Source organism: Vulpes lagopus, chromosome 3 (assembly GCF_018345385.1).
Source record: "Vulpes lagopus strain Blue_001 chromosome 3, ASM1834538v1, whole genome shotgun sequence".
In the NCBI taxonomy this organism is placed as follows: Eukaryota; Metazoa; Chordata; class Mammalia; order Carnivora; family Canidae; genus Vulpes; species Vulpes lagopus.
Window position 1 is genome coordinate 112,538,010 of NC_054826.1, and position 12,990 is coordinate 112,550,999.

A 12,990-nucleotide genomic window follows, 5' to 3' on the forward strand; every position below is an offset into this window, starting at 1 on the left:
CCTAAAATTGTCTGCTTCATCTGCTTTTTAAAAATTGAGTTCCAAAAGGATAGGGCCCTTGTTTGTCTTGCCTACTGTTGTGTCCCCAGCATCGGTACAAACCACAGAATGGGCTTCCAGTAAATATTTGTCCTGTGAGTGAATGTGTGTGGGGGAGGACAGATTATTTTGGAAAAAAAAGAAGGAAGAATTAATTCCTCTCCTAATCGTGACTCATTTTTTTTTTCGAGCCATCCTTGGCCTTTCCTCATTCAAAACATCCACGAAAACAGTGCAGTTCCAGAAACAGTTGGAATTGTTGATGCAACAATATTTTAAAATACCATTATTGGGAGCACAGCAGGGGCTTCTGTGCTCTTCTGTGGTCCTCTCGTTATGATCCCCCTCTGCAGACCATTTCGTGTCTTTGCCACATCCTCCTCTGTGCTTTCTCCATCCTCCCCACCTCAATTGTTTTCCAAGGATGGATGATGGACCCACTGTGAGCCAGGCGCTGCGTTACCTAGGCCCCCCCCTCCCCCTGCACAAGTTCTGTTTCTCCACCAAAGTGTTCCCTCCACTTGCTTTCCGGGGTCCACTGAGGCCTTGTGGCCACACGGTCGCCCAACTTCTGCCCCCTGGCGGCCATCCCGAGAGCAGCGCCCGAGAGCTTCCTGCCTCCCCGGGGTACCCCGTGGTCCGCTCCCGCCCGGGCCCGCAGTGCGCCGGCGCCTGGAAGGTTCGAAACAGTTGGGAGTTGGATCCACTCCAGCTTCGGCTCCGGGAGGCCCCCCTGAGCGGCCTGCCCCCCTGGGGCCATGAAGAAGGCCGCAAACAAGAACCGGAAAGGTAACGGGGCCGTGGGCAGAGGGGGCCGCCCTGGGACAAAGGCTCCATCATTTTGCCTCGCCTGTAAAATGGGCACATCACACGCTTGGCCTGGGAGGCGGCCGCTCTCCATCATCTGTTCACTTTACATACTACTTTACATACAGTAAGAGCCCCCTCCCCATTCTTAGTATAGCTTCGAGTTTTGACAAACGAATACCCACGTTAAACAGCCACCATCATGGCACGATCAAGATGTGGAACGATTCCCCACCCCCCCACCCCCGACCCCGTCCCCCAACCCCCCAATGACTGTGCTGCCCCTTTGCCGCCGGCCCGCACTTCAGAGCCTGACCCCGGTGCCCATCTGCTTCCCGCAGTCTGGCCCTTTTCACGGAGAATGTCATAAAAGTGAAATCCTTGGATCCACGGAGGCTTTTGAGCCTGCCTTCTTTCAGCCTTAGCCCCGGCGTCTTCTGAGACTGGGCTTCCTAGGTTGGTTTATCCCATGCACGTTTATTTAACTTGCAAGCTGAGGTTGGAACTCAGACCCTGCCTGGGAGGCCACTTCTCGGCATGTTCAGGAAGGCCAGGCTGGAGAGGGTATGACGGCTCCAAATCGCTCCTATAATCTGGTCAAGTTTCCAAAGGTGGTACCTTCTTTATATGGGGTTCCTTTATTTTCTAGAGAGGCTCTGTGGTTTGCGGGAGAGTGAGGTTGAAGATGAGCAAGAACGCTTGCCTAGAGGGAAGAGCCATGAACCCTCCCCAGACCTCCACACCTGGGGGTAGGGACTGGGGGACCCCTCCCTCAGCAGTGGGGGAGGACTCCAGGGGCCCTCAGAGCACCACCTTCAGGTGGATTTGGCGAAGGTTCTTGCCAAGTAGCAGTTTGTCACTTGGCCTTAAGGAAAGGTGTGCTGAAAGTGAATGTCCCCCAGAAGTTTCCTGTGTTCTGAAAATGAGTCTTCTGAGAAGCTTCCTCTTGGGAAAATAACTTGTTTTACACCACCCCACAGTCCTTGAAACTTTCCTTGTGACAATTGGTTCTGTAGAAAACATGTTTCGACACCCTTCCACCACCACCCATTGTCCCAGATTTTCCTGCCAAATGATCTTTTCCTACTATTTCCACCGTCATTGCCATGGCATGCTTGGGTGATTACAGCAACACTGATTTCCCACTTCCAAACTGGACCCCACAATCCATGCTCCACACAGAAGCCAGAGGGTGGGTTTTGTTTTGGTTTGGTTTTAAGAAAATGCAAATCTTACTGTGTCCTGCTCAAATTGCTCCTAAGCTTTTCCAGTGAGGTAAGCCAATGAAGCAGCCCAGGTTGGCTCTGCCTTTGCTCCTGATGCCTCCACCACAAGTCTCTATGTTCTTTCTTGTCCCAGAGCCTTGATCCCATGTGATCCCTCCCACCCTCCTTTGTCTAAACATTTCCTGTTGGTCTTTTGGACCTCAATTCAAATTTGACTACCTTCCCTACAGGATACCCGGTCCTTGTGTCAACTCCCCTCAGAGCTCTCTGTACTTCCTAGCATGTGTTACAGTTGGTTACTCAACATACATTTACATGACTGATGCCTATCTGTCTCTTCCACAAAGCTGGAAGATCCATAAGGGCAAGAAACTGCTCTTTCCTAGCACACTGCCTCCTTCAAAAAAAAAAATCATCAAGTGGACAATTGATAACGGACAGTGATTAAGCACTCGGCAGGTGCTAGGCGCTGTGCAAAGCCCTTGAGTGGTCTCGTTTACACTCCCAACAAGCCTGCAAGCTAGACACATGTTGTCTTCACTTTACTGATGGGGAGACTGAGGAATAGAGAGGTTGAGGAACAGCCCCAGGCATCTGGCTTTAGGATCCCCCTGGTAACTGTCATGCTGTCGTCTAGGTGACTGGAATGAAATGTCTCCCTCTTTTTTATTAGACAAACAAATCGACTTCAAGGTCAAGTCATCTGTACACAAGTTGAGCAAAACTCAGCAGACCAAACTCACCGTTGGGAACCTGGGCCTGGGCCTGATCATCATCCAACATGGGCCCTACCTCCAGATCACCCACCTCATCAGGAAGGGGGCTGCGGCCAGGGACGGAAAACTCAAGCCAGGTGACTGTGGTCTCCCCTGCCTCCCTCCTCTGCCTTTGAGGAGGCTCCAGTTAACAGGTTTCCATGTAACCGTAACAGTGATGCTGATGTTGTTTGGCAGCCGATTTCTGTGGGCCAGCCAGTTGCTATCACTTCTTTGGCTCTTGCTGTTGTGTGTTTTTATTCATTGAATGCTTACAAGAAGTCTCTAGGTAGGAGCCTTTATCATCCCCCTTTCACGGGGGACAAAACTGAGGCTCAGCGCGATTGAGTTCTTGCCCAGGTTCACCCCACATGCAGAGGCACAGTGGCGCTCCAGAGTTTGAGGCTCTCTGTGGAGAAACCCTTCTTTAAAAGGCAGTATCATTCATTGTTACCATTCAGATGCATGAATTCAGAATTATTCAGACCCTCCTGACAATCCCTGAGCTAGGTTCTGCAGTAAACCACCTTATAGATAACGAATTAGGTATTAATAACTTGCCCATGGTCACACCAGGGATCAGGGGCTGGACCCTCTCTGTTAGACTTCGGAGCCCAAGGGCTTTATCCACACCTCTCTGCTTCTCTTGTCCTTGGTGAATTTTCCATTCAGCGTAAGACATGTTTTCTGGTGTCTGCTCCAGTTTAGCAAGTCAGGGAGACGCAATGGGCTGGAAGGGTGCTAAGAGGGAAGAACCATCCAGTTTCAGTTGGGCCTGAATTCATGCCCAGGCGCTGCCACTTTGTAGTTCTGTGACCTTGGGCAAAGTCATGTAATCTTCCAGGTGTATCCTAAATCTCTAATTTAGGATAATACCACCTTCATCAGAGGGGACAAGGATTTGGAGAGATAATCTTTATGAAAGTGCTTTGAAAACTATAGTTCTCTGGGAATACTGGCAATCATTTCTCTGAGGCTGTTCGAGTTTCCAGACTTGTGTCTTTTTTTTTTTTTTTTTAAATAAAAAATGATTGTGGTACAGGAGCCCCCATGGATTAAGCCGCTGGTTTGTAACTCTCGTTACCTATTAGAATCATCTGGGAGTTTATAAAACTGAGATGGTTAGTGCCCATCTCCCCAGAGGTTCTGATCCAATTGATCCGGGGCCAGGGATGGTTTCAAAGCCCCTTCTGTGATTCTAAGTGCAGGTCAGGTTAGAAGCAGTGGATTAAAGATGAAAATAATTAAATGATGCCATTATGAAAGTTTACCTCACCTTAAAATCCAAAACATTTTTCTCCAAATGTCACTACCTGGTGCCGGGGCACGAAGTGCCAGAAAGAGAGTTCTGGACTTTCCAGACCAAAAAAAGTCCAGGAGAGGTTGTGTCAGCTTTTCTGCTTGTTCTCCTCAGCTTCTCTGGGGTCAGGCGACAGATGCTAGTTGATAGCCAGAGTGCACACTGGCTGGACTGAGACAGGAGAGTGTATTTATGCACAGAAAGTAGGCAGGACCTCATGGTGTGGTCATGGGCTCTGTGAGGTCAGAGGCAGTCTTTAATTCGTCTTTTAAAGCCAGGACTTAACCTACAGTGCTTGCACAGTTGCTATGTCTGCTTAATAAACAAATAATGAGTATTTGTCGCAGCCATTGTGCAAGGAGTTTCCGCACCTATGATCTCATTCAATCTTTGCACCACTCCTGGAAGGGAGGTAAACTAAGCCAGAGGGTTAGAGAGATGAAGGAACAGGGTTGACACACAGAGCTGGGACTCAAGTCCATGGCCCCTGACTGGAAGTAAAATTTCAGTACCAGAGAGAGTCCAGAGTCCCAAATCTCTTCAGGATAGGTCAATCACTTCTCTTCAGGGGCTTGGTTTCAAAGACCCGAATTCAGTGCTTTTGACATTGATGGAGAATTTCAGAGGTGACAGTCCCACAAGCCTGCCATTTCTTTGACCCTATGACCTCCCGTTCCCATATTTGTTATTCAGGTGCTTCACATTTTTCTTTTCTGGTGTTTCAAAATAGGGTTTCAACTTGATTTCCTAGTTTAGTGTTAGTGTATTCTAGCTAAACTTTAAATTCCTTTTGCCCAGTATGGCTTTAAACAGCCCCTGGGGGGCACCTGGGTGTCTCACAGTCAGTTGAGCATCTGCCTTGGGCTCAGGTTGTGATCCCCGGGTCCTGGGATCGAGTCCTACATCAGGCTCCCCAAAGGGAGCCTGCTTCTCCCTCTGCCTATGTCTCTGCCTCTCTGTCTGGGTCTCTCATGAATGAATAAATCTTTAAAAAAAACAGACTCTGACACCTAGAATCTTAAGAAATTATTATAGCTTTGAAGGCAAACACAGGTCGCTCACTGGCCACATTCAGTAAGTGTTTCCTGAATGCCTACAGTGTGCAGGGGTCCTGCGAGGCACAGAGGTATACAGGTGAGCCAAACAGATACGGTCTCTAACCACAGGGAGCTTATGGAACTCACAGCCTCATCGGGAGAGATGAAGAAGAAACAAAATCTATTTTTTGGTAGTGGATTGGCTTCCATAAATTTGATTTAATATAGGTAATGGAGACAATGTTTATAATAATGTAGTTCCTAAAGCCCATTAAAAGAGGAAAAAAAAGTGTAATGAGGTTGGTGTTCATAAATAGCAGATTGGCATTTCTTTATGAAGGGCAATGTTAATATCTATTGCCGGAGTAATCACATTCATACAATGACATGTTTGGTTTACAGCCAGGATGGTCAGGGAATGAAGCTGTTTATTTTCTGCCCTCTTGATAAAAAAACACCCTTTAACAACGTAATTAAGCAGAATGCCAAACCATAGCTTTTAGCTATAAACACCCCTTTTAACATTAGGCACCTAAGCTCATCCAGTGAGGGGTTTTTGTTGTTGGTGGTTGTGTTGTTTTTTTGCCATTGTAATTAACCTCCATAGGATGAACAGCTATTTCAGACTGCACACTCCGCAGGTAGCTGGGAGAAGCTGGTCTCATTTTGAAGTTAGCTGCAGATACTTGGCTGGTTTTACCCTCTTACTTTCTAAGACCCAAGCAGGTTTTCTCCACTCTTCTAAGTATTCATTTTCTTTACTACTTTGAAACTGAAGTTTCTGATAGGATCTAGCACTATGGGAGTTTGTCCTTGGCATTCCCTGGAGGCTTCCTCTGAGATTAGCATAATTCTCAACTACACCACAGTGGGATGTGGTATCAGAGAAGGTACTTCATCCTCTTTTCTCCTTGGAGGTTAGGCTTCAGCTCTCTTGGAATAGGGGTGTTTGAGGGGGTCCTGGCTTCCCTGGAGCAGAGAGATGAACACACCCTTTGGGACTTCATTGGAGTCCCTTCATCCAGTGTTAGCTGTAAAGCCTCCATCACCATTTGGCAGGCTGTTAGTTCTAGTGAGATCTAGCTAAGACTTTACCCAATGTGAGCCCTTAAAAAGTAATTTCTTTGTATCCCTTCCTCTCTTGCTGCGCGTCCTTGTAGTCAGGATTATTTGGTGCCAGCAATAGAAAACAGTTTTTATTAAGGCACTGAATTTAGAACACTCAGTCTGACAGAACTGCCAGAAAGGCTGGAGAACCAGGCTTGGAAAATGATGAGAACAAAGGACCACGCATAACCACCCCTGGAAGCCGGGTTGCTCCTGTCATCCCTCTTCATCGCCTTGCCTGCTTGGGGTTCAGGGACCCAGGTGGGAGTGTCCAGTGGCTGGATCTCTTTACGTGTCCCTGCTGTGCCTGCTGGCGGTAGAGATGTGGGCACAAATGAGTATCATCCACTTTGGGGGTCCAGGGGCTTGCTGTCAAGGTGTGGTTTCCATCACACTTGCAGGGGTTTCAGAAGCTCCACACTTGACCATCACACTTCTCTCCAGGTCCAGTAATGCCCCAGAGTGGGCCGCCTAGCTGTCAAATCCCTTTAACCAACATACTCTCTGTGTAGACATCATAAGCTTAATTATTATTATTATTTTTTCGTAAGCTTAATTAAAGCATGCTGAATGTCCAGTGTTTTTCATGCAGAATTATTTGCTCAACTAATACTGTGCAAGACAGAAAATTAAAATCAAAATCTTGAATCTTAATACCAGAGGAGGACACTGGATATTGCCAGGCAGGTAGAATAAAAACTAGGTCATTTATATGCTTAGTATAAGTGTTTTTTTTTTCTTTGATAGTAATAGCTATTCATTTTACCTGAAACAAACACATTTTTAGAATCTTAAAGGATGGTTCAGATTATAATTTTTTTTTTTAAGATTCTATTTATTTATTCAGGAGAGACATACAGAGAGAGGCAGAAACATAGGCAGCGGGAGAAGCAGGATCCCTGCTGGGAGCCTGACACAGGACTTGGTCCCAGGACCCCAGGATCCTGCCCTGAGCTGAAGGCAGATGCTCAAGCACTGAGCCACCCAGGTGTCCCGATCATTTTTATTAAATAAAGGCTGAAGCCTGGTTTGGGTTCATAATGAACCAACAATATGAAGCCTAAAGATGAAATAATTCACAGTAAAGCCAGAAGTGGTATGAACCAACTGACCCATTATCTTAATTTTACGGATAATTTTCTCCTTCTTTAGGTGATGTTCTGATTAGTGTTGGCCATGCCAATGTGTTAGGATATACTCTTCGAGAATTTTTAAAACTTTTGCAACACATCACCATAGGCACAGTGCTACAAATCAAGATTTACCGAGATTTTATCGACATACCCCCAGAATGGAAAGAAATCTATGATTTAATCCCTGAGACCAAATTCCCAGTAATACGGTAAGTAGTTTATTTTAGGAAATCTTTTATTATGCTAGTACCCCAGGGTCTGTGAAGCACTGGGTCTTGGTTTCATGTGAGAATGATCAGTTGGCCCAGGGGAGAAGGGATAGGTGAAACCAGCACAATAATTTGGTGGGTTCTAAATCCCTCTGGAAAAGTACACTCTACAGGACCTAATGTAAGGCAGATTAATGAAAGTGAGAGCCTTGAACCTGGAGCTATAAAAAAGAGAACGATTCAGGGGAGGAGCTCTGCCTCCAAAATCTACCTGCAATGTGTCCCCTTGTCCAGAGTCAGCTTTAAACACCTGCTGTGAATCCCACTCCTTCATTTGTCTCCCACACATTCAACTTTTTTCTAGCTAGAGTCTTCTCGATAACATGTAAGCCTTTTTTAGGCTTCTGCCACCTTCACAAACCCCACCTTGACTCGGCTGCCCTCTTCCTGCCCCCTAGGACAGGAAGACACAGTCCTGTTTGTTTGACTTCAGACATGTGGAAAGAACTGTAGCAGACATGGGCCATTTCCCCAGATGATTTCTCAGGTGCTCTGCCCCCCACCGCCTCTGTGTAGGCCTCTTAGCAGGGCCACTCATAGCCCTCATATTCCTGATTCCAGTGGATCCTTCTCAAGTCTTCATTGTACTTGGCTCCCGAGCAGCATTTGACACTGTACAACTCCCACCCCCTCTCCTGTTGAAACACCATTTTCCCAAGGCTTCTGCCTTGGAGTTCCCCAGGGCTGAATCTTTGGCTCCCTTCTCTCAGTCTCCTGGGCGATCCCTTACTTAGGCCTGTGGTTTCTATCACTCTCCAAATATGAGTGATTTTCAGTTTGTATGATCTTCAAACCTTGTACACTTAAACCCTTCATCTTCCACTTGATAGCTCCATTTGGGTGCAACACAAATCCCTCACACTCATTATGCCAAGAAATCAAAGCCAGCTCAATGCTGATCTCCCAGTGGTCCTATCTTACTGGAGGAGCATTTGCCTTGTTGAAGAAGTCAGAAATTTAGGGATTGTGCTAGATTTCTCCATCTCCCTTGTTTCCGCCCAAAATAATCACAAAGACTTGTCATTTTACCTTCTAGTTGTCTCTCACCTTTGTCCATTATCTCTGGCCACTACCATCACCCCAGTCAGGGCCACCATTTGGTTTCTACCATCTACTCCTGTCCTCTCTTCATTCTCTACACAGAACAATTCTTTTACAATGCAAATCTGATTGACGTGTTCCTGATTAAAACACTGTCTGGTCCACCCATCATATGCTTTCACAGTAACCTGTGTATCTCCTTCACAGCATTTATCCTAATTTCAGTGAAGTAATCTGTATAATCCATTGTTTACTATGTTGCCCTGGGAGAACGTAGACTGTAAGGCAAGGAGTAAGTGTGTGGTTATGCTAAATCTGCCACAGGACTTTCACATGGTTTCCCTTATTCAGAATGAATGAAAAAATCTGGATTTGAAGCTCAGGCTAATCACTTGAGGTCTGAGAGCATATTTATCTGGAGCTCAGGTATACCAGAGACTCTTCTGAGAATGAGATGTGTGAGGAAGTTCTCTTGAATATGAGATCATTTTCCTTTAATGATGAGTTCGGTGCTCTGATGCCAAAAGTGGTCCTTAATAATTTGACAGGATTTCTGAGTACTAGTCACTACAGCTTTGTATCTTTGGTTATTGGGATGGGCTCAAGGAAATCTGGCTAGGGACTTTACTAAGGACTAAAAAAAAAATGGCCCACATTGCATAGATGTTACTTCAGATATTCCAACTTGTGGTCCAAGGGGCTGATATGGCCAACAGATGTGCTTTGCTAGTCTCCCAGAGCATTTTAAAAAGCCAGAATAGCAGTGACTTGTATAGAGAAAGGCAGATCCGTGGGGGCTTTTCTGGGGGCCAATGTTCTTATTTCTCAACCTGGGGATGTGGCTACCAAAGTGTTTATATATTTTTTCATTAAACTACTTTTATATTGTTCTGTATATTTCAAACGTTTTAAAATGAAAAATATTTGAATTAGTTGCCAAATTTACACATCTAAGATTTCACGGAAAGAATCTGCTTCTCTGGTGTCTCCCGAAAAATCAGAAGATGGGCTTGCATCCCCACATGGTGACAGTGGGCTAGAGCTGTCCCCTTAGAACAGGCACAGACTGGGGACAAGGTTTTCCCCCAATAACCAAACTACTCATGATTTAGCTAAAAATTATTAATGATAACATTGCTTACAATGTGGTAGACCCTGCTTCCAAGCATTATACCACTTAATCCTCAGGCTAATGCTTTTTATTATCCTGATTATAGATAGGAAAACCAAAGCCAAGAGAGGTGCAAGTAAACTTGACAGAGGTCCCAGGGCTAAGTGCAGCTAGGCCTGTCTCTAGAACAGCAATGTTCAAAAAGAACTGTGGTGGTGTCAATGTTCTCTATTTGATCTGTCGCATGTGGTAGCCACTCTCAAGCACCTGTAATGTGAGGAATTGCAACTGAGGAATTTTAAATTTTATTCAAGTTTAACTATTTAAATTCAGCAGCACAGCTGGAGGACCTTGTGCTGGAGAGTGCAGCTCTCAGGCCTGAGTTGTTAATCATTTGTTTATAGAATGAATGTTTCTTAGCATTTGTTCAGAGTCTGAGATTCAAAATATTAAAATCTAAGAATGGCAGACTGACCAATCAAAAGCAAAGAAGAAACAGAATAGCACAACTCAAGAATGAGGCTAAAGCCCACAGACTTAGGACCAATACCAAACACTTTCTGACATCCTTAATTAAACAAAGCATTTTATATATCTAAGGCACTTTGGTAATTTATAGGGATGGGGCAGGGAAGGAACAAAAAGGGAAAGAGAAGGCTTATTACACAAAGCTGTTATGACCTTTTTCAGAAGCAAATGGCACTGTGAACATTGGAGAATATTGCACATAATAATCTGGACAGGCCTAGTGGTATAAAAACTGTTTCCAACCAACTCTGACCTCTGCTGGCTTGTGGCTTTATAATCTTACTTCAGTTGAAAAAGAACATAGCTCTACTACTTGTTCCTTATAGTTACCTAATACAGAGTTAACAAAGGATATTCTTTGCAGTCTGGAAAAAAAAGTAACTTGGATTTTTTTCCCCCATTCTTGTGCTGTTCAGGAAGTCCTGTGCATGTTTGAAAGCAAACTGTTCTAGTCCTGAGAAAATCCACATTTTAAGACTAGTGGCTCTCAGTGAAAATGACTCAGTTACTAATTGTTACCAGAAGAGATAAGCTTTAGGAAAACCTGTTCCAATTCTTGGAAGCAAATAGAACAGTCAGAACTGCAAGAATATTAGTGATAACGCAAGCCAGTCTGAAAGGCTGGTGAGGGGGGATTGTGGGGGAAGAAAACTATTTCCTATTTCCCTGTAGCAGGACAGATGTCCCAGAGGGCCATAATCACAAAGACCAGGATGAGGGGGAGCAGGAAACAGCACTTTGTTCAGGCTCAGGAACTGCAGGCATTAGAAACGTCAAGCACTGCCCAAGTTTCAACAATCGAGAAAGCCAGTAGCTGGAGATATGAGGGTGATCTGGCTTGCCAGGCAGGCGTCACCTTCCTTCCTCATTGCTCATGTGCATCCCTTCTGAAGCTGTGTACTTGGTCAAAGAGGACAATTGTTCTTTTGTCAAGGGTGTACAATTAGCTGCGCTCCTCTGTTGGAACCTCCAAATGAGCTCTCAAGAAAGCCAACAGTTGGGGCAAGTTATATGGGCAGCCCCGGTGACACAGCAGTTTGGTGCCGCCTGCAGCCTGGGGTGTGATCCTGGGGACCCGGAATCGAGTCCCACATCGGGCTCCCTGCATGGAGCCTGCTTCTCCCTCTGCCTGTGTCTCTGCCTCTTTCTCTGTGTCTATGAATAAATAAATAAAATCTTTAGAAAAAAATAAAAAATCTTTAAAAACATTTGGTCAGCAACAGAGAAGTGGAATAGTGAATGAGACACATCTGGGTGCAGAGGGTGTTGTATAAATCTGTTTGTAAACCCCAGAGAGAGGCAAATGATGCTTAGGGGAAAAAAGAAGACTCAAAGATTTCTCAATGACTAGTGTGTTGAAGATCTTAGAGGCCCATTGGTTTCCGAATACTCTGAAAATGGGTAATATCCTGCTATTGCTGACTCAATGTGACCCATAAGAGAGCTCTGTGGAGGAGATGGCCAGGTTGACCTGTCCTTCTGGAGGGAAATTAACCTACACTTTAAGGCCTGCTAATATTCTGGTCAGTAGTCTGGCTTAAGTCAGTACAAAGCAATATAAAATAAGTAACTTAAGGCAGAATTTGATTTACACTTAGGAATGGAAACAAATGTAAAGGTATCTTTAAAGAGAAAAATGTCAACAACACAGAAAGTGCTAAAGCTAAATTACATCCTTTTAAGAAGCAAAGCCGCTTATAAGACATCTTGTTAGGGGATAATGTTTAAACAATTAAAAATCCATTTCTTTCACTATTTTTTTCATTTTAGCACAACGAAAACTAAGCAGTCAAAAGATGACTCCTTCACAAGCAGTGATGAAAATGAAGATGTAGTCTCAGATAAAAAACTGAAGTATTATAAATATTCACAGTCCACTGGGCACCAGTCTGCAAGGAGACCAGTGTCTATCTCCAGAGAATGGCATGGATATAAAAAGAAGAACCACACCATTAGTGTAGGAAAAGACATTAAATGTGATGTGATGATTCACAGAGATCTTAAGAAAGAAGTGAGAGCCCCTTCTCCATACTGGACAATGGTGAAGCGAGACAATGAAAGTTCCTCCTCCTCCACGGCTTCCTCCACCTCAGATGCATTTTGGCTGGAAGACTATGCCCACGTTGAAAAGGGCAAGGGTCAACCTGTATTGAAAGTTGCTTAGGAGCAGTTTGTAAATTGGTGATCTTGAAAACACCCAATTTTTGTGCATTGCTATGTACAGGTTTGCTATACTTAACAGGAATATGTGCAGACTTACCACTTCTTTCACAAGTGCATTGTAATGCCTTCAGAGACCTTCTTCAATGATATCCAAACACTTCCCTGGGGTCGGACAGGCCTCACTGCCTTTTCTCAAAAGAGCAACATCATTCACATCATTAACACACTCCCTTTGGAGAAGAATGTCTCATCTTTTACAAAATGCAGCAGAAGAGTCCAGGACCAGAATGTCTGAACATAGAAAGAATTTCACTTTTTAAGGTAAGTATCACATTTTTATTTAGATATTTAGTTGCTCTTGTTTTGCAAACTTCAAATGCCCTATTTATAATAAATAAGTGATACATTTTCTGGCTAGTTGTTCATGTAATAATTTTTCCCCCTTAGCCCTAAGAAATAGAATAGAAACAAACA

General features: G+C 44.6%; 1 protein-coding gene across 2 annotated transcripts; it reads left to right on the forward strand.

Moving 5' to 3' along the window:
• The first annotated feature begins 797 nt into the window (after positions 1 to 797).
• Positions 798 to 12,972, forward strand: PDZD9 (PDZ domain containing 9). Of its 2 annotated transcripts, XM_041749361.1 has the most exons (4): positions 798 to 828; positions 2,746 to 2,925; positions 7,424 to 7,613; positions 12,124 to 12,972. In XM_041749361.1, the coding sequence occupies exons 1-4, from the start codon at positions 798 to 800 to the stop codon at positions 12,515 to 12,517; spliced, it is 795 nt and encodes a 264-aa protein (XP_041605295.1). In that variant the 3' UTR covers positions 12,518 to 12,972. The 2 variants fall into 2 exon arrangements, with proteins under 2 accessions (XP_041605295.1, XP_041605296.1); XM_041749362.1 differs by lacking the exon at positions 2,746 to 2,925.
• The last annotated feature ends 18 nt before the right edge of the window (positions 12,973 to 12,990 follow it).